Genomic DNA, 22,332 nt, shown 5'->3' on the forward strand with positions numbered 1-22,332 from the left:
GTAGGTGGCCCCAGCATCTTCACCATCAGAAGTAATCTGGGGAGCAGTGCCAGCTAGGGCCCCCCTGGTGTTAGGACCAGGAAAGAGGCCCCTGGTCCCTGGACACCCGACAACAGGGTTTTGACAGCCGTGCTTGAATGTTTTTCTTTGTAAGAAAGGGATTCCGTCTTGCCACCCTACTGCATATGAACAATATGGGATATTGTTGTCACATACAGTACACAGCTAGTAGAAGACAGAGAAAAAAACAGCTCACCTGATGCAGCTTAAGGTGTGGGGAAGCACGGAGCACGTGTAGTTGCACGCTGATAACATCAAAGTAAAAAAGAGAGATTGTTCCAGTGTCCAAATAGTCCAAAAATAATGATTTATTTACTTGCATATAAAACCAGACGTAAAGGCAAGTTCACATACCATATAGCAGTGTATAGCAGCTATGCATTTCAAACACACAAGGTGTTCTTTGTCAAAACTTTATTTAGGCAAATAAATAAATCATTCTTTTTAGTACACAACTAGTAATTGCCAGAAATTCCTGCAGATACTTTACTGTTGCTTTATGCCTCTTTTATTAATTTATTTTTTTATAAAAAAAATCATTTCATCTTGCCAGTGCAAGGGGTTCTTGAAGTTGGTGAAAAATTGTAGTGATGGGTTTGTACATCAAGTAGATGGCACCCTGTAAATGTGTTCGGAATTTAGTCATAGCTTGGCGGAGTTTTGTGACTCTTCAGGTTGAGATCCCTGGGGACTCGGTGGAATGGAGAAGGTTTTCTGACAATGGAGGTGCTCCCGAGCTGGTGGTTGTGGCTGGGGGTAATGCTGGAAGAGTTCAATATTCGGATACCGCCAGACCTATGGGACTCCAAGATCCTCCTTCAACCAAAAAGTGATTATTTATTGTTAAGTTTGTTATAATAAAGGTTGACTTGGCCATTTAATCCAAAACAATGGGTCTACTTTTATTTGGGGGAAAACAAGGAGTTTCACAGCTGGGTATTTGATAAAAGGTGGTCGAAGGACGGCCCCTATAATACTCGAGTCAAGAGATTCAGTGAGGAAAATCTTTGACCAGTCCGGTCATCATGGTCTGTGCTAAGAATATGAATGTCGGATCTGTGAAACCAGCCATTGTTAGATATTTCTAGATTGAGTAATAAGGAAATGGCACCATTTGGATTTCATGGAAAAAATGCTCCAGAATTATGTTATGGGAAATGCAAGTCTATAGAATTGCAGACTTTTGAGGAGAACAGACATTACATATAAATAGGATTGGTATGCTTCACTCATTGCATAACTTCTTTTTATACTTACTTTTCCTTTCACGTAGGATAAAACAACATTGGTGAGTTCATTGGAGATTGGAACCATATACTTTTGATATTTTAACCCCTTAATGACCGCCAATACGTCTTTTAACTGACCTGAGATATAAGAGAATAGCCTCCCCATACAGGTGACAATCCAGCATCTGTCAGTTGTACACTATAGCTGACAACTTGCTGTACCAGCCACGATCAGTATTTGCACCATCTAAATCTGTTTAACCCCTTAGATGCTGCTGTCAATAGTGACTACATCATTATAAATGGTTAACAGAGCGTGGGGGCTTCTTCTTTGTCCCAATTGGTGCCCTCAGATCATGATTTTGTTGTCCTGATGTTTGCCATGGCAATTCATGGCCAAATAGCGGCCTTAGAGTCTGACGGCTGTAGTAATCTGTTTAGAAGTTAGAGACATTTAGGTGGTAAAAAATGCACATTTTCATTTCTGTCATACCACTTTGCATTAATTCCTGTAAAGCACCTGAAGGGTTAATAAACTACCTGACCGCAGTTTTTGATATGTCAGGGGGTGCTGTTTTTAAAATGGTATCACGTTTGTGAGTTTCCCAATATATGGGACCCCTAAAGTCACTTCAAACATGGATAAGTCCCTAAAAAAATAAATTTTGTAAATTTCTTTGAAAAAATGAAAAATTGCTGCTACATTTTTAAACCTCCTAAACTGCTAACAAAATAAAATAATATTTTACAAATGGTGCTGATGTAAAGCAGACATGTGGGAAATGTTATTTATTAATGGTTTGCTGTGGTATGACCATCTGGATTAAAGGGATAATCATTCAAATTTAGAAAATTGCTAATTTTTTAACATTTTTCTCAAATTTTTGATATTTTTTATAAATAAACACAAAAAATGTTGAACAAAATTTACCATTATCATAAAGTATAATGTGTCACGAAAAAACAATCTCAAAATCACTGGGATTTGTTGAAGCTTTGCAGAGTTATTACCACATAAAGTGACACTGGTCAGATTTCAAAAATTTGGCTCGGTCACTAAGGGGTTAATGAAAAATCCATCTTCTTGAACAAGTGGACTGTCATGATGATCTGTGCTTGCTTTGGCTTTTGGTTAGTCCTGATGTAAAAATCTGTCAAATGAATGGATACATTATGCATTGTAGAAATGTTTACCTTTTTAACTATTTTACAATATTGTTTTGTATTTATTTATCTATTGTTAGAAATAGAATGCATCATGAAAAGTAGAATAAAGTAGAATAATTACAAACATTAAAAACATGCATGAGATAATGTAAATCAAGGTTCATCAGTTTCTTTTTTATAACTTGAGTATTTAAACACTGTGCAACTAGGGAGTATGATGATTGCAGGAATGATTAGGAGGGAAAAGGGTTAATGTCAGGCATGGTCTAGTTCAAGGACTGTTATACTGGATATGCCCATGCAGCCAAGTGGACTAGGCTTTTATATAAGCAGTTCCAGCTTCTCTGGCCACAAGAGGTATAGCAGAAGATTCAGAAAAAGAAGTTACAGTTAAAGGAGTGGTCCAAAGTTATAGGGACTCTGTCACCTGAATTTGGAGGGAACAATCTTCAGCCATAGGGGCGGAGTTTTCGGGTGTTTGATTCACCCTTTCCTTACCCGCTGGCTGCATGCTGGCTGCAATATTGGATTGAAGTTCATTCTCTGTCCTCCATAGTACACGCCTGCGCAAGGCAAGATTGCCTTGTGCAGGCATGTCCTACAGAGGACAGAGAATGAACTTCAATCCAATATTGCAGCCAGCATGCAGCCAGCGGGTAAGGAAAGGGTGAATCAAACACCCGAAAACTCCGCCCCTATGGCTGAAGATTGTTCCCTCCAAATTCAGGTGACAGGTTCTCTTTAAAGGGACACTATCATCAGGATTTTATATCCAAACTAATAGCATGTAAATATATAGGGGTCTCATGTTGATTTAAATCCTCACATTTCTTTTAACAATCTGTTTTGCTGTTTTACAGAAATTCATAGTTGAAATTGTATGGCAGTGACTTACAAGTGCAGTGGGGTGGACACTGCAGTTACAGGTCTTCTGCATCCTCTCTTTATTCCCGTCTTTTGCCGTCCTCATGTCCCTGACTATCAGGTCACTCATGTTTCACAGATGTGTCAGTCACTCACACAAGGCAGGCAACAAGATGGGAAAAGGAAGAGAGGCCGGAGAACTGTAAGTGCAGCGCCCGCCCACTGCACTTGTAACCCGTTAGCATATCATTTCAACTATGGCTTTCTCTAAAACAGAAAACCATATTTCTACAAAAAAAATGAAAGGAATTAATCTACATGTACGCTCCGTTACATGCTTGCCATTCTTTTGTGGTAGAAAATACTAATGACAGGGTCTCTTTTAAGTTCATTTTCCTTTTTGGGGTTACTAGGAGGTTCTTTATAACTGCTGGTTATGCCCAATAATGTTTTTTTTTAATTAATGTAATGTGTAATTTCGGATAATTCTAGAAACATGTGAAACATAGTGTTATGTCAGCAGACTTTTCATGATGATCCTTCCTTCAGTTGTTTGACCAACTTCAAACCCTGAGCTGTCCCTTTCTGAGATACACTTACCCCTAGTCTGTGATTTATTTACATATATAATTTAGGAGGTCCGACCATGTTAATATATGAAGACACAGAGCTGTACGGAAAGCAATTTCTAAATGACACTTGTCCTAATAAATGAATCAATTAAGAGCAACCCATAGCCTAGGAAATAGGTTGGCAGTCAGGATGTACCAGTTGCAATATATGAGGAGTGGATGTACCACCACATATCCCCCCTGCTCGCTCCCTCTCCCCACCTGTGTTGGTTCAGCTGCTGCCTGTGCAGTTTTGCAGGCAATCATTGAGCATCAAGTGATTTCAGCACAACCTTCGATTGCAGAAAATGAAGGATCCTCAAAATGCCGAAAATTCTGCTTTGCAGAAACAAGGATCCAATCTAAAGACAAAAGGTATCGGTAGGACTGTGCAAGTACATCTATCTATCTATCTATCTATCTATCTATCTATCTATCTCTCTCTCTCTATCTATCTATGTGAAGCTATATTTTATGTCTCTATAATATAGCATCTTTAGACAGTGCTAGCTTGCTTTATATGTCTAGCACTGTAAGAAAGCATGTGTCTAATTCTATTTAACCTATGTCGTTTTCATAAAATAATATATTCTAGAATTCTATTCTATTATTAGAAATCTCTACAATATTAGATATGCAGATTAAATCAGAAGAGAATAATCTGCCTTTGTTTTTGTCGTTCTCATTAAGGCCGGTTCAGCAAATTTCCTTGACAATGAATGTCACATCAGAACGGATTATTATCAACGTCATTGTTCGTGTTGTGCTATATCTTTGTACCAGTTAAATTGTATCTTATTAATTAGGATGATTTTAATTCTGAACTAGGGAGATTATTCTTAGAAATTAGAAGAAGGTAACTAGACTAGTTGATGATGTAAATGCTGCAGCGATAGTTTATATATGTTATATGAATTACTAGTATTAAATAGACCTTGTATCTTAATTGTATCCTTGTCAGATTTACTCAATCTTTGACTTTACAAGTGAACAAAATGTAGGCAATGTGACAATGACCTCTAGAAATGTCAGATTAATGGATTTCTTTTGGACATGACATGGAGTTATCTATATTAAATATACATTTAACACTAAAAATTATTTAAAAAATATATATTTGAAGTCAAATGGTGCAAGCGTTGGGTGACTGCAGACCTGTATTACGGAAGGGGTCAGAACAGACGTATGTAATGACGTAGGAGGTAAATATAGACCTGAAGTCTAGAGGGAGCAAAAAAAAAAAAGACGAGGCTGAAGCAGCACGTAGCAATGACTGGATAGTAAAATGAATAAATAATGATGCGTTGTGTGAATGTGATAGCTGGTAACACTAGACGCAGCTGTGTGAGCAGATGTTACTCTATAGAGAGGTGAAGCAGTAGAGGGAAGGTGTAAAGCTGCAGGGCTCAGGCTGCTGTGGTTAGAGAATGATGCAGCTAGGTCGTAACTGAGTGATTTCCAGACTAATAGGCTTGTACATTTCTAAAAAAATATATATATATATTTGCATGAAGGCTGGAGTTATTACGGCATCCCGACCCATGATCCACACATTAGAGGAGAACAATACAATATATATAAAATAAAAAAAGTATTCAGTGCTGTAATTTTCACGTTAGTGTCTGCAGGGCTACTGCAAAATGTATGAAATTCTGCAGTATTTCTGATGCTATTTCGGCTGATTCTGCAGTGTATAGCTGTGCCAAGCAGTCTGCACTCCAATTAGGCAGAGCGATGCTATAGATCACATTCTCCTGTGATGCTGGAACACCCAGTGTGATAGCTGTGACTATATTATCCCCATGGTAACTGTATTTCTTCAACGCATAGGATCTTAGATGATAAATGGCAGTGTATAAATAAAATATCAGGCAGAGAACAGTTGTACTTTATTGCATTGTAGAAGTGACACTAGATTTCACAATAAAATGTAATATATTACTAGATAGATCTTAGACCTGATTAGGATGCTATGATTGCTTTTTAATTCCATGTCAGAATGGCTGTATAATCCTTTATGAACCATCGTGAAAGTCTGATTCTACTTCCTCCCGTCTTTTCATTGTCCCGCCTCCCTGCTGCTGAGATCTCCCTCTGCACAGTATAAGCTGCAGCTGAGTGGGTGGAGATGGAATACACTGGGACTCCCCAGGAGCTCTCTCTTTACCTGAACCCATACAAATGTTTATCTTTAAACAGGACCTGTCATTTGGTCAAATCTAACGAGTTTTTGTTCTTATTTTATTCTTGCTGCAACCCTGAGAATTCCATTTTTTGTGTTTCCTTAAAATCCATCATATGATTCTAGAGATATGGGCATTTTAACTAAAGCTAAATTTTATGGGGGCATGGCACAAAGGTAATGCAAAGCAGCCTAAAGACATGCCCCCAGAATCCTACAAGCACCGCCTCTTGGTAAGGGCTATAAAAATTAGCACTAAATAAAAAGGACCTATATCTTTGGAAATGTATGGCAGATTTAGAAAAGAAAAAAACTGCATAATCAAGAGCAGTAAGAATAAAAGAAAATAAAAAGTTGCCATTTTTGGACTGGTTATAGATCGTCTTTGAAAATCAATGTCATAATGGCTGTATGATTTTGATATTTAAGTAATCATACCAGCCTTATCAGACTTAAGAGATCTATTTAATAATATATTATTATTATTATTATTATTATTATACATTTTTATAGCGCCATTTATTCCATGGCGCTTTACATGTGAATAACTAGTATGCATATGCAGCTATATGCAGCTTGTTTTGTGTAATCCGGTGACTGACCCACCTTAAAGTGTAACTAAACGTTTAGATAATTTTTAATATGTTGTAGTAGGCCCTTTAATTCTGTGCAGTTTGGTGAGTGTCTGGTTTCAGAGATCTCCATGGCTTGCTCAAAAGACAGCTTAGAAGTGTGCAGCTGAGGAGGCAAGATCGCCCAGCCTCCCATCTGAGAGCTTGTACAGATAAAATAGAAAGTCAAGGTTTACTACTAATCTGTACTCTGTTGTGTGCAAGCTCTCTTTCAAGAGTTGAGCGCTCCAGCCTTCTGAGCTGCACACTTCTAAGGCTACTTTCACACTAGCGTCGGCGTTTGCCCGTCGCAGTGCGTCGGGCCGACGTACCGACGCATCCTGTGCCAACGCAGCACAACGGGGCAGCGGATGCATTATTACAATGCTTCCGCTGCCCAATTGGGAGTTGCGGGGAGGAGGGGGCGGAGTTCCGGCCGCGCATGCGCGGTCGGAAATGGCAGACACAACGCACCAAAAAACGTTACAAGCAACGTTTTTTGGTGCCGATGGTCCGCCACAACACGACGCAACCGTCGCATGACAGTTGCGATGTGTGGCAATGCGTCGCAATGCGTCGCTAATACAAGCCTATGGAGAAAAAAACACATCCTGCAAACAACTTTGCAGGATGCGTTTTTTCTGCAAAACGACGCATTGCGACGTGCGTCGTACGACGCTAGTGTGAAAGTAGCCTAAGGGGTTTTTTGAGTAATCAATGTGGATCTCAGGAAAAGTACCACAACGACCTGCAGAGAGTTAAAATAGAGATAATTATCAAACGTTTTGTTACTCTCTCAAGGGGTTGTCCACTACTAGGACAACTCTTTCTCGATCCAAATGTTTGGCCTTACCAAATTGTCAGTGTGTATGAGTGGCTCCCCTCTTAAAATAATGTAGACCTCTGCAGTTGAACAGTCCTCAGCCTGGAATTGCGAACCAGCCCACCAGATTTAAGTTGCACTCAAAGTTTCTGCCAGCTTTGACCCGACCAACAGCTGTAGGTCCCTGGCGGATTTCTGGAGGCTACAACCTGTTATGCATCTATGGGTAATTGTGGCTGCTATGCCACCTTTCATGGATTTCACCCACTTGCAGTGAGCATGCAGCATTTCTGTTACTGAATACTCTATGCACCCAAGAGTAGAGATCAATTGCTCCTTACAAAGCAGGATACTGTCACTTAAAGGTTTTGTCTGGTATTTAGATGCTATGTGATTACAGACTTGTAAATCTTCACATTATGCACACCGCATGCTATGACGATTCTACAGTGCCAGGAGGGGGCAGTCATGTGACCACAAGTATGCAATTTGCTTACTTCTGGATACATTCCGACTAACTGTATCTGCTGGTCTTGGTCAATAGACTTGGATTGAACAAGACCACTCCTATCTTGTCGGCACATGGCTGCATGTGTGCAAATCACATACTTGTGGTCTACGCCCGCTGCCCAGTGCACACAGTGTGAAGATTCAAAAGCCTGCAGTCACATAAAGTGACTACAGACTTAAGGCTTAAAACCCCCTTTAAGGACTGCTCATCAATGTTAGTAAAGATGTACTTGCACAAATCTTTTTCTGGCCTCCCTCGTGGTGGCGTCATCTAATGATAATGGCTAATATTATAGTATTATTACAGTATAACCTCTAACCACTGAACAACATGCCAAATGCAATATGGCAGAAAAAAGTCTCATTAGTAAGGGGTGGTAAGGCTCAGTTACATACGGCCTACTTAGCTTTGTTCTTCTAATAATATAAATATAAAAAAGTACTTTAGCACCAAACTTTGTAAAATCTGTATAGTCCTTAATTTTGGTTAAGTAGCAGATAATATGTGAATGCAAAACTATAATCTATGATTTATGAGTAGTCACTAAATATTAACTTTGTTTTTTTTTCTAGGATTCAATCTTAATGAAGCACTCCTGGTGCCCAAGCAAATTATCAATAAAGCCCTGTGTGTCAATGCCCCATATGGTGAGTGTGATAGCTGATATTTTCTGTAAACTTCTGTAAAGTTTATTATGTGTGTACATGAGAAATAACACTATTTCTGTTCATTATGACTTATATCTTGCATTTTCAATATATTTAATCTTTGAAGACTCTATATTTAATTCCTTGCTGACTTATGATGTACCGTAAGCGCAACCTGGTACTTTGACTGACAGCCAGCAGCTCCAGGGATGAATAAAGTTTGTTTTCTCCAGGGAGCTACACTTTCAATGAGATGGCCTGACACTTCTGGAGGTTATCTATCTGTAGGTTAATACATAGTTCCCAACCGTTCTGGATCCAGGTAGAAAGTCACGAATTTGGGTATCTGTCTTGTTATCCCGAGCGGTGAGCCAAGTGTCCTGCACTGCCGTCATCAGTGGAACATTGGACAGCGTGAACCCTGACCGGCTGAGCTCACACTGTGCAGAACTGCACAGATGAGCAATCCTTCTTCTCTTTTGTAGATACAAAGTCCTCAGTGAGGGCTGTGTTCTGAATACATGCTTCTAGTGATGGGTCGTTCCAGACCAATCAAAGACAAAGAGCCAAATCCATGCTGGGAATGATGGGAGCCATCACTCTAGTGAAAGCTACTAACTCATATATTCAGAAATATTGGATGTGAATATGTGTTTGTCTGAATGACATCTTGGTTTATTTATCTGATATTTAAGTCACACATCTGTTTGTACTGTACTCCAAAGATTCTAAAACAATACCCTACTTACTAAACCCCAAAAACGTGTGTTTCTGGTGCAGGAGGTATATTTCTTGTCCTCTAAAGATTTCTGAATGGACCACTCTAAGGTCCAAACTTTTAAAGAGTGGACACATCCCAAGTAACTTAAAGCCTTTCAGCATTTGCTAATTATTATTGCAAATTTAATAGAGATTTTTCCAAGATGGCTAAACAACTGATTGACATGATTAAGAAGGAGTCAGACAAGGCTAACTGGCAGACTGAGTCTATCCATGTCTTCACTAAATTAAAAGAACATTTTTCAGCTGACTCTTTATAGTATAACCCAATCTAGAGCATTCTTTTTATTATGGAGGTCAATGTCTCTGAGATTGGAGTGGGAGTGGTACTTTCAGAAGATTTCCCATCTCTCACTCAACTTTGTCAATATGCTCACAAAAATTTTCATTTGAAGCATTCTGACATTGTTAATTATGAATTGTTAGCAATACATTGGGCCTTTGAGGAATGGCACCAATTCATCGAAGGTGCCAAATTTCTAGCCATGGTTATCGCCGACCACAAAGATCTGACTTAGAATCAGCTGAAAGACTCAACCCTAGGGCTGAGATCTTTTCAAGATTTGATTTTGTTGGGATATTAAGACCCGGTACTTAAAGTATACAATCTCTAGTAGTTTCTGTCTATCTCAGGCTACACTCACACTTGCATATTGGGCTTTGCGGACAGCTGCGGACTTCCTCTGTTAATCTCCGCCCACTTACACACTTCTTCCGTTTAGGTCTGCCTACTTCTGCATGCGTCCTGCATACCTGCCTTTAACATTGGGTATGTAGGACATGCGGATGCGTCGTTTTGACGAGGCCGATCGCATGGGAATGCAACAAGCGTGCGGTCGGCGGGCACGTGCGGTCGGCGGGCATCCGCATACATCCGCATACATCAGCATGTCCTCCCCCTGAAGAAGTGCAGAAGTGGGCGGAGCTTAACAGAGGAAGTCCGCAGCCCTCTACAGCTCAGCCGAATGCTAATGTGAATGTAGGGTTAATCTGAGGACCCTGAATCATTTCCAATTATTGCCAAAGGTATAATGGTGTCTTCTGTTTATCTAGATCTTATAGAGGAGATTCATAGATCCCAAGAGTTAACCTTTAGTAAAGTTCCCAACTAAAAATTGTTTGTTCAGTTTCATCCATGAATTCTACACGGAATCCCATGAGTCAGTTCCTTTATAATAGATGAAATGTGGATTACATCCGCGCTGCTGCGACAAATAATAGATCCAGATATACTTATAAGGTGTTCGGGTGGTTTATTCAACTCGTTTCGAAGCTCATGGCTTCTTCTTCAGGAAGTTTCCACACAAAGATATGAGCTTCGAAACGCGTTGAATAAACCCCCCGAACACCTTACAAGTATATCTGGATCTATTATTTGTCGCAGCAGCGCGGATGTAATCCACATTTCATCTATTATAACGGTTCTGAGAGGTCGCAGCGCCAACCTGTGGATTTGCAGCAGCTGACAAACTACACGCTTGTACTGTGTACCACCAGGTGAGCAGTTCTCTCACTGTTGATTAGAAACAATCCTGGGGATAAGACCCTATTTGCGCTTTTTTTGTCTCCTATTTTTCTATACCAATGACTCCGTTCCTGCAAGCCCCTCTGGATTAATAATACAATCTCACTTGTGGCCGGATATGTTTGGTGGCCAATTGTAGTTTGAGACTTTAAGGGAAATCTGCTTGTTTTTAAAATTTGTTGCTGAGCCAAAACGCTCCGTGCCTGTCACTTTGGACTCCTCCAGACCATACCAATTCCATAAAGCCCTTGCACCCATCTCTCCATGTATTTTTTTACTGACCTCCCATCTCCGGTAGGAAAGGCTGTAATTTGGATAGATTGGATAGTTGTGGACTCATTTTGCAAACAGTAGAATTTACTTCCTCTGTCTGGGTTGTCTAACTTTCAAATCTTATGTTGTTTATTTAACACATTGTATGTCTACAAGGGATTCTGGAAAATGTTTCCGATTGGGGAATTCAGTTTGTTTCCAAATTCTGGTGGGCATTCTGTTAAACAAAACGAAATACAATTGTTCTTTTTATCAGTTATACAAAAAAGTCCAACTATATAAAACGAAGGGTACTTCCCAAATACTGTACATAAGTGCCGTAGTGCCGATGTTATACCAAGTGAACAGAACTAGATAAAGAATAAATGCAATAGGAGTCCAATCTCCTATTGCATTTGTTTAATATCTAGTTCTGTTCACTTGGACAGAGTCCATACTCCTATTGCATTTATTTTGTATCTAGTTCTGTTCACTTGGACAGAGTCCATACTCCTATTGCATTTATTTTGTATCTAGTTCTGTTCACTTGGTATAACATCGGCACTACGGCACTTTTTTCACTTATAAGTTTTTCTGTGGCTTGTTACTTCCATACCAGTCTTCTGGATGATTGTGCGCATGCGCGGGTCTCCCTCTCCGTACGCTTCAGACAGCGTCACTGGTGGTATCCGCTTGCGTTCCTGCTTGCGGTCCACTCAGCGTATGTCTTGAAGTGTTATTCCATCCGGAGTAGAGTGGATCTGTGCATGCGCCGCCGGGTCATTCACGGAGTCTGGCAGCAATACTTTGGGGAATGGCGGCATGGGATTGGACCAGGGGCACTATATATACATGTCACTCTGCCTGGGTATAGACACGCCCCCGGAAGAAGCCAGGGCGAAACGCGCGACGGGGCGCTGGGAAGAGCCGTGGGAGGACGCACACTATCCAGACTTTATTTAGGTAACCGCACTTGTACCTCCCTTCTTACTTACCTTATGTTGTTATACGTCACATGGTTGGTTTATGGTAGTATGGTAGGGTAGTATTGTTCTAAGGGTTGCTTCTATATATGGGACACTGTTATTTAGAAGGGATGCTGTCAGCACCTTATATATGTTCATGTGTTCATTAAGCAGCATAGGCGGTTTGTGATATATGCACCTTACTTCTCTGAAGATATCCATTAGTGGGCTTCTCACGGCGTTCCCATGGGGTATTACCGGATAGAATGTAGTAGCTTTTTTATATATGTATATGCATTGTCTATATTTTTTCTGTAATAAAATTTATTGGAGTTTTTATCTATGGTCGGCTTCTTTATAGATGACAGGGATTTTACTGCCATCTTGTGGTTGTTTCATATGTTCTTTTTATCAGCCTACCACCCAGAGACTAATGGTCAGACTGAACATGCTAATTAGACACTCAAGCAGTTTCTTTAGTGTTAAATCTCTGACCATCAGTCTGACTGGTTGGAAAATGTGCTTTTAGCCAATTCCCTATAAACAATCAGTATCAAGAATTTATCAAGACCTCCCAGTTCTTCAGCAATCTTGGATATCACCCTCAGTTTAGTTCCTTTAAAATTTCTGAACTGGACATCCCTGAGGTTGGAAAATCCATAGACAAACTAAGACTAATTTGGTCTGAGTTCAGAGAAAACAAGAGGAAAGTAAAGAATAGACAGGCTTCTTCTGACAATAAATGATGCTCTGATGGACCTTGTTTTGGAGTTTGGGACCAGATGTGTTTGTCCACCAGAAATATTACACTTAAGGTTCCCTCTGGTAAGCTAGGGCCCAAACTAATTGGGCCATATGAAATTGAGATCATCAACCCTCTAGCCTTCCGTGTAAAACTCCCCTTTACATTTCGTATGCCCAACATATTACATAAATCCCTGCTCAAGATATACCATTTGCCTGTTCACCCTATCAGTAATCCTCTTTCTCCCATCCTGGTCACAGGCAGTCTTGAGTATGTAGTACAAAAGATCTTTGTCTCTCAGGTTTGTGAGAGGATCTCTTCAATATCTCGTTCATTGAAAGGGTTATGGCCTGGTAGAAAGATCGAGATGTCGGCTATCTGATTAAACAATCCAATTAATGTTTTCCTAATTAACCATGTCCGGAGGCCCTTTGTAAAAGAGTGGGGTATTGTGCAATCTAAATTGGTGTCTGCACGTGCTTCACACTCCCCTTGAGAAAGCACGTGATTGGCGAAACGCGCATCGGGGCACTCCTGCAGCGATATTCAACATGGGTAAGCATTAACTTTATCTACTATATTTCCATGGGTATCTAAGTGAAATTAGGCTGATAATATCCGGGTTTATTTACAGAATATTAGGACCTTAAAGGATTTGTATGTGAGCCTTTTTTACTAGACCAAGGTTACAATTTTTTATGATACTAGTATGCTTCCCAGGAGATATATAAGTACATTCTTGCTGCTTAAAAATGGAATTTTGTCAGAGTCTTTTTGATATCCTCATATCGTATTTTTGTACTGTTTTAAAATTGTTTTTCAATAAACTTTATTGATTTTATCATGCTTTTGTGTACTATAGTGGTCTGTGAGTGCTTCTATGCACTCATATTTTGGTGATATGTGGTATGACTATCTAGCTTAAAGGGATAATCATTCAAAGTTTGAAAATTGCTAATTTATTAACATATTTCTCATATTTGGATTTTTTTTTATAAATAAGCACAAAACATGTCGACCTAAACTTACTATTATCATAAAGTATAATGTGTCACGAAAAAACAATCTCAAAATCACTGGGATTTGTTGAAGTGCTCCAGAGTTATTACCAAATAAAGTGACACTGGTCAGATTTTAAAAATTTGGCTCCGTCACTAAGGGGTTAAATGTATTTTAATTTCACTAAGAAACCCTTTAAAAGGTTCTTGCCTTCAGCTTGCAGCCTAATTCTTTAACATTATTGTTAAGGATCCTCCACCTATCACCTATTCTCTGATTTACTCACACATGGACCATGAACTGCTGGATCATCACCAGTCCCGGCAGTAATTTTTTAGCCCGTTCCAGAAAATGCTAAATCCTGGCACCGGGATACAGCAAATCATTTGGTTAATCAGTGTTGGCTACAATTTATTCTATTTTCCTTATTATAGAATGCAATATATATACAACTGTTTTAACCTACCATACCACCTTCCTGGCTACCAGCTAGGTTATTCTTACAGCTGTTGGTAGAGCCATCTCCACTAGGATGGCCATTTCTGTGACATACAACCTTGAATCTTTACAAAATTTGTACATTTTGCTTGAAAGTACAGAAACAGGAGAGTTATTTCTTTATATAGAACCCTTTCCACTGCTAATTATTACATTAACCCAGTTTCATGCTTGTTTTGCCTGATCCATACTGTACATTAAAGGAAACCTTTAATCCTCCTATCCATTATCCAATCCAGAGAAAAACAGTAATGAATAATAAAAAGTAAGGTAAAGTTAATTACTTACAGGTATTGAACTTCTTTCAAATCCTATTTTTTTACCCACCGCTTTCCTTTTATAGCACCTTAGTTCAGCCACATCAGAAAGCAAAGCAAACCCATTGGGTGGGCAAAGGAGGGACACAGAATTCTATGAAATTAACTGGGTGGATTTTTAAAAGACTTACAGGCAATTGGAAATATCAAGTGAATGATACAAAAAACATCACAGGCATGATACAATTCCAGGAACTGTGATGTGTAGAGGCTTTCTGAGGCAGGTGCTACTTATTAGAGTTGAGCGACCTTGACCTTTTTAGAGTCGAGCCGGGTTTCGCGAAACCCGACTATCTCAAAAGTCGGGTCGAGTGAAATCGGCCGATTATGACGTAAAGTCGGGATCGACCGAAACACGAAACCCAATGCAAGTCAATGGGGCAGCATAGTCGGCAGTGAGTGGGGGCCAGGAAAACACCTAGAGTGCCCATTTTAATGTCAAAACCATCCATTCTTCTTAATGAAGCTTGTCAAGCGTAATTTACCTTATAATATTTGGAAGGCATTTGAAATTGGGGGTCATTTGGCTAAAGTTGTGGTGGGTAGGGCTGGTTCAAGTAATATGTGGGCCCAGGAAATCTGGACCACGTCACGGCAGTGGAGCAGGGAGAGGTAAGTATTTCAACTTTGCAAGTGCTGTGAACCTGAGCAAGCAGGGGGGGCCCACTCGTTTGCATTGGCACTGGCACAGGGCCCCTCAAAGTACAGCGGTGTGTTTGCATGGCGGGGGCGCCTCCCACCGGCAGCCACACTTTTGCGTACTATGAGAGGCCCTGTGCCAGTGACGTCGCCAACTAGTGTTCCTCCCCCCACCTGATGAAGGAACCTGCACTTTCATCTGCACCTTCCTCTTTGTCCCCGTGTAAGGTGGTATGGTATGTGGGAAGAGCAACCTGACTTTCAGCAGGGTCACAATGTTGTTGTGTAGCGTGCACGGGGAATGTTGCGTTATGGGTAGGGTTGAGCGAAACGGGTCGTTCATTTTCAAAAGTCGCCGACTTTTGGCAAAGTCGGGTTTCATGAAACCCGATCCGACCCCTGTGCGGGGTCGGCCATGCGGTACGCGACTTTCGCGCCAAAGTCGCGTTTCAATGACGCGAAAAGCGCCATTTCTCAGCCAATGAAGGTAAACGCAGAGTGTGGGCAGCGTGATGACATAGGTCCTGGTCCCCACCATCTTAGAGAAGGGCATTGCAGTGATTGGCTTGCTGTCTGCGGCGTCACAGGGGCTATAAAGGGGCGTTCCCGCCGACCGCCATGTTACTGCTGCTGATCTGAGCTTAGGGAGAGGTTGCTGCCGCTTCGTCAGAAGCACGGATAGCGTTAGGCAGGGTCCATTAACCACCAAACCGCTTGTGCTGTAGCGATTTCCAATGCCCAACACCACCTTCGGTGTGCAGGGACAGTGGAAGCTACATTTTTTTTTTTTTTTTCCTCAGCGCTGTAGCTCATTGGGCTGCCCTAGAAGGCTCCCTGATAGCTGCATTGCTGTGTGTACGCCGCTGTGCAAACCAACTGCTTTTTTCAAAGCACAAATCCTCTTGTTCCTTCCTTTCTGCACAGCTATCTTTTTGGTTTGTACACACTTTTTATTTAATTTGTGCATCAGTCCACTCCTTATTGCTGCCTGCCATACCTGGCTGAGATTACTGCAGGGAGATAGTAATTGAAGGACACTCCCTGGTTTTTTTTTTTTTTTTGTGGGAGATTAAGATTGACATTTCTGCTAGAGTGCCATCCCTGTCTGTGTCATCTCTCACTCAGTGGGCCATAGAAAGCCAATTTATTTTTTTGCTTGATTTGGGTTATAAAATCTACCTGAAAAAATCACTACATCAATCAGTGGGAGAAAAATATTGGCCTCAGGGCTTGTGTGCCACTCTTGATTCCTGTGTGCATCATCACTCACTCAGTGGGCCATAGAAAGCCTATTTATTTTTTTGCTTGATTTTGGTTCTAAAATCTACCTGAAAAAATCACTACATCAATCAGTGGGAGAAAAATATTGGCCTCAGGGCTTGTGTGCCACTCCTGACTCCTGTGTGCATCATCACTCACTCAGTGGGCCATAGAAAGCCCATTTTTTTTTTTTGCTTTATTTGGGTTCTAAATTCTACCTGAAAAAATCAATAAATCAATCAGTGGGAGATTAATATTGGCCTTTGGGCTTGTGTGCCAGTCCTAAGCGTGCTATCTCTCTCTCTCAGATAGTGGGCCATAGAAAGCCTATTTATTTATTTTTTTTTTAATGGGTTTATAAATTTTCCCTGGAAAAAAAAAAAAAAAGTGGGAGATTAATATTGGCCTCTGGGCTTGTGTGCCAGTCCTGAGCGTGCCATCTCTCTCACAAATAGTGGGCCATAGAAAGCCTATTTATTTATTTTTTTTTGGTTTTATAAATTCTCCCTTAAAAAAAAAGGGAGATTAATATTGGCCTTTGGGCTTGTGTGCCAGTCTTAAGCGTGCCATCTCTCTCTCTCAGATAGTGGGCCATAGAAAGCCTATTTATTTTATTTTTTTTTTAATGGGTTTATAAATTTTCCCTGGAAAAAAAAAAAAAAAGTGGGAGATTAATATTGGCCTCTGGGCTTGTGTGCCAGTCCTGAGCGTGCCATCTCTCTCACAAATAGTGGGCCATAGAAAGCCTATTTATTTATTTTTTTTTTGTTTTATAAATTCTCCCTTGAAAAAAAAGGGAGATTAATATTGGCCTTTGGGCTTGTGTGCCAGTCCTAAGCGTGCCATCTCTCTCTGTCTCTCAGATAGTGGGCCATAGAAAGCCTATTTATTATTTTTTTTATTGGGTTTATAAATTTTCCCTGGAACAAAAAAAAAAAAGTGGGAGATAAATATTGGCCTCTGGGCTTGTGTGCCACTCCTGACTCCTGTGTGCGTCATCTCTCACTCAGTGGGCCATAGAAAGCCTTTTTTTGTTTTATTTGTTTTCTAAATTCTCCCTGAAAAAATCATTTTATTTTATTTGGTTTCTAAATTCTTCCTGAAAAAATCATTTTATTCTATTTTTTTTTTTTCCTAAAGTCTCCCTGAAAAAAAAAAAAAAAAAAAAACCAAATCAGTGGGAGATTAATATTGCCCTTTCTGCTTGTGTGCCAGTCTTGACTCCTGGGTGTGCCATCTCTCTCTCACTCTCTCCAATTGTGGGCCATAGAAAGCCTATTATTTTTTTAGCTTGATTTGGGTTCTAAAATCTACCTGAAAAAATCACTACATCAATCAGTGGGAGAAAAATATTGGCCTCAGGGCTTGTGTGCCACTCCTGACTCCTGTGTGCATCATCACTCACTCAGTGGGCCATAGAAAGCCCATTTTTTTTTTTTTGCTTTATTTGGGTTCTAAATTCTACCTGAAAAAATCAATAAATCAATCAGTGGGAGATTAATATTGGCCTTTGGGCTTGTGTGCCAGTCCTAAGCGTGCTATCTCTCTCTCTCAGATAGTGGGCCATAGAAAGCCTATTTATTTATTTATTTTTTAATGGGTTTATAAATTTTCCCTGGAAAAAAAAAAAAAAAGTGGGAGATTAATATTGGCCTCTGGGCTTGTGTGCCAGTCCTGAGCGTGCCATCTCTCTCACAAATAGTGGGCCATAGAAAGCCTATTTATTTATTTTTTTTTGGTTTTATAAATTCTCCCTTAAAAAAAAAGGGAGATTAATATTGGCCTTTGGGCTTGTGTGCCAGTCCTAAGCGTGCCATCTCTCTCTCTCAGATAGTGGGCCATAGAAAGCCTATTTATTTTTATTTTTTTTAATGGGTTTATAAATTTTCCCTGGAAAAAAAAAAAAAAAGTGGGAGATTAATATTGGCCTCTGGGCTTGTGTGCCAGTCCTGAGCGTGCCATCTCTCTCACAAATAGTGGGCCATAGAAAGCCTATTTATTTTTTTTTTTTTGGTTTTATAAATTCTCCCTTGAAAAAAAAAGGGAGATTAATATTGGCCTTTGGGCTTGTGTGCCAGTCCTAAGCGTGCCATCTCTCTCTGTCTCTCAGATAGTGGGCCATAGAAAGCCTATTTATTATTTTTTTTATTGGGTTTATAAATTTTCCCTGGAACAAAAAAAAAAAAGTGGGAGATAAATATTGGCCTCTGGGCTTGTGTGCCACTCCTGACTCCTGTGTGCGTCATCTCTCACTCAGTGGGCCATAGAAAGCCTTTTTTTGTTTTATTTGTTTTCTAAATTCTCCCTGAAAAAATCATTTTATTTTATTTGGTTTCTAAATTCTTCCTGAAAAAATCATTTTATTCTATTTTTTTTTTCCTAAAGTCTCCCTGAAAAAAAAAAAAAAAAAAAAACCAAATCAGTGGGAGATTAATATTGCCCTTTCTGCTTGTGTGCCAGTCTTGACTCCTGGGTGTGCCATCTCTCTCTCACTCTCTCCAATTGTGGGCCATAGAAAGCCTATTATTTTTTTAGCTTGATTTGGGTTCCAAAATCTACCTGAAAAAATCACTACATCAATCAGTGGGAGATAAATATTGGCCTCTGGGCTTGTGTGCCACTCCTGACTCCTGTGTGCGTCATCTCTCACTCAGTGGGCCATAGAAAGCCTTTTTTTGTTTTATTTCTTTTCTAAATTCTCCCTGAAAAAATCATTTTATTTTTTTTTTTGGTTTCTAAATTCTTCCTGAAAAAATCATTTTATTCTATTTTTTTTTTCCCTAAAGTCTCCCTGAAAAACAAAAAACAAAAAAACAAATCAGTGGGAGATTAATATTGCCCTTTCTGCTTGTGTGCCAGTCTTGACTCCTGGGTGTGCCATCTCTCTCTCTCTCTCCAATTGTGGGCCATAGAAAGCCTATTATTTTTTTTAGCTTGATTTGGGTTCCAAAATCTACCTGAAAAAATCACTACATCAATCAGTGGGAGATAAATATTGGCCTCTGGGCTTGTGTGCCACTCCTGACTCCTGTGTGCGTCATCTCTCACTCAGTGGGCCATAGAAAGCCTTTTTTTGTTTTATTTCTTTTCTAAATTCTCCCTGAAAAAATCAATTTATTTTATTTGGTTTCTAAATTCTTCCTGAAAAAATCATTTTATTCTATTTTTTTTTCCTAAAGTCTCCCTGAAAAAAAAAAAACAAAAAAAACAAATCAGTGGGAGATTAATATTGCCCTTTCTGCTTGTGTGCCAGTCTTGACTCCTGGGTGTGCCATCTCTCTCTCTCTCTCCAATTGTGGGCCATAGAAAGCCTATTATTTTTTTAGCTTGATTTGGGTTCCAAAATCTACCTGAAAAAATCACTACATCAATCAGTGGGAGATAAATATTGGCCTCTGGGCTTGTGTGCCACTCCTGACTCCTGTGTGCGTCATCTCTCACTCAGTGGGCCATAGAAAGCCTTTTTTTGTTTTATTTCTTTTCTAAATTCTCCCTGAAAAAATCATTTTATTTTCTTTGGTTTCTAAATTCCTCCTGAAAAAATCATTTTATTCTATTTTTTTTTCCTAAAGTCTCCCTGAAAAAAAAAAACAAAAAAAAACAAATCAGTGGGAGATTAATATTGCCCTTTCTGCTTGTGTGCCAGTCTTGACTCCTGGGTGTGCCATCTCTCTCTCTCTCTCCAATTGTGGGCCATAGAAAGCCTATTATTTTTTTAGCTTGATTTGGGTTCCAAAATCTACCTGAAAAAATCACTACATCAATCAGTGGGAGATAAATATTGGCCTCTGGGCTTGTGTGCCACTCCTGACTCCTGTGTGCGTCATCTCTCACTCAGTGGGCCATAGAAAGCCTTTTTTTGTTTTATTTGTTTTCTAAATTCTCCCTGAAAAAATCATTTTATTTTCTTTGGTTTCTAAATTCTTCCTGAAAAAATCATTTTATTCTATTTTTTTTTTTCCTAAAGTCTCCCTGAAAAAAAAAAAAAAAAAAAAACAAATCAGTGGGAGATTAATATTGCCCTTTCTGCTTGTGTGCCAGTCTTGACTCCTGGGTGTGCCATCTCTCTCTCTCCAATTGTGGGCCATAGAAAGCCTATTATTTTTTTAGCTTGATTTGGGTTCCAAAATCTACCTGAAAAAATCACTACATCAATCAGTGGGAGATAAATATTGGCCTCTGGGCTTGTGTGCCACTCCTGACTCCTGTGTGCGTCATCTCTCACTCAGTGGGCCATAGAAAGCCTTTTTTTGTTTTATTTGTTTTCTAAATTCTCCCTGAAAAAATCATTTTATTTTATTTGGTTTCTAAATTCTTCCTGAAAAAATCATTTTATTCTATTATTTTTTTTTCCTAAAGTCTCCCTGAAAAAAAAAAAAAAAAACAAATCAGTGGGAGATTAATATTTACATGTGTGCTTCAGTGACAGTCCTGCGTGTGTGGCATCTCTCTCATTTGTTGCCACCAACAGCAGAGTGTGTAACATTGTGCCTGATTTTCGTTGTGGTCTCACTCACCTGTAAAGGGGTAGCTAAATCATACTGAAGTTATAGCTCACCGTGTAATTTGTGTGACAGCAACAAATACCGTTAGTTTGTTTACGTTTTTAAAACAATGAGGAAGTATGGTGGAAGAGGTCGTGGCCGGGGGCGTTCATTGTCAGCTGGTAATGAGGGTAGTGGTAGTGGTGGAGCATCAGCTGGTCGTGGGAAAAAAAAATATTGCACCTAAGTCTGGAGCTGTGGAGCCAGGTTCGTCGTCTGGCTACACAAGGCCTCGAACGCTCCCTTTTCTGGGAGTAGGAAAACCGCTTTTAAAGCCGGAGCAGCAAGAGCAAGTTTTGGCTTATCTTGCTGACTCAGCCTCTAGCTCTTTTGCCTCCTCTCGTGAAACTGGTAAATGTCAAAGCAGCGCGTCGTTAGTGGATGTTCACGGTCAGGGACAAGTCGCTTCCTTGTCCTCTTCAGCAAAAACAACAACAGAGAAGAATGCAGCAGGCGACACAACGGGTTACTCCATGGAGCTCTTTACACATACCGTCCCTGGCTTAGAAAGTGAAGCAGTTAACAGTCCATGCCCATTACAAGTTGAATCTGACATGGAGTGCACTGATGCACAGCCACAGCCAGACTACTATGCTGGTCCTTTGACTCAGACCACAACATTGCCCTCGCAGGGTGCTGATCAAGAATCAGACCCTGATGAGACTATGTTGCCCCATCACGAACGCTATACCACCGACCGACACGGTGACACAGACGAAGTTGCACACGAGCTACAAGAAGAGGTAATAGATGACCCAGTTCTTGACCCCGATTGGCAGCCATTGGGGGAACAGGGTGCAGGCGGCAGCAGTTCTGAAGCGGAGGAGGAGGGGCCGCAGCAGGCATCAACATCGCAACAGGTTCCATCTGCCGGGCCCGTATCTTGCCCAAAACGCGTGGCAAAGCCAAAACCTGTTGGAGGACATCGTGGCCATCCGGTTAAAGCTCAGTCTGCAATGCCTGAAAAGGTATCCGATGCTAGAAAGAGTGCAGTCTGGCATTTTTTTAAACAACATCCAATTGATCAGCGCAAAGTCATCTGTCAAAAATGTTCAACTACCTTAAGCAGAGGACAGAATCTGAAAAGTCTCAATACAAGTTGC

The 22,332-nt window shown here is 40.2% G+C and overlaps 1 protein-coding gene and 1 pseudogene across 1 annotated transcript in view; one reads left to right on the forward strand and one right to left on the reverse strand.

The window, feature by feature from the left end:
• Positions 1–3,450, reverse strand: part of LOC138646094 (uncharacterized) — a 30,962-nt pseudogene extending 27,512 nt beyond the window's left edge.
• Positions 3,451–4,033: 583 nt separating this feature from the next.
• MREG (melanoregulin) overlaps positions 4,034–22,332 on the forward strand; it is a 94,166-nt gene continuing 75,867 nt past the window's right edge. The window contains exons 1-2 of the mRNA XM_069733394.1: positions 4,034–4,306; positions 8,631–8,705. Coding sequence (XP_069589495.1) covers positions 4,240–4,306; positions 8,631–8,705 — 142 coding nt within the window. The 5' untranslated portion in view covers positions 4,034–4,239. The remainder of the gene's footprint in view (positions 4,307–8,630; positions 8,706–22,332) is intronic.

The sequence above is a fragment of the Ranitomeya imitator genome, chromosome 7, assembly GCF_032444005.1.
Source record: "Ranitomeya imitator isolate aRanImi1 chromosome 7, aRanImi1.pri, whole genome shotgun sequence".
Lineage (NCBI taxonomy): Eukaryota > Metazoa > Chordata > Amphibia > Anura > Dendrobatidae > Ranitomeya > Ranitomeya imitator.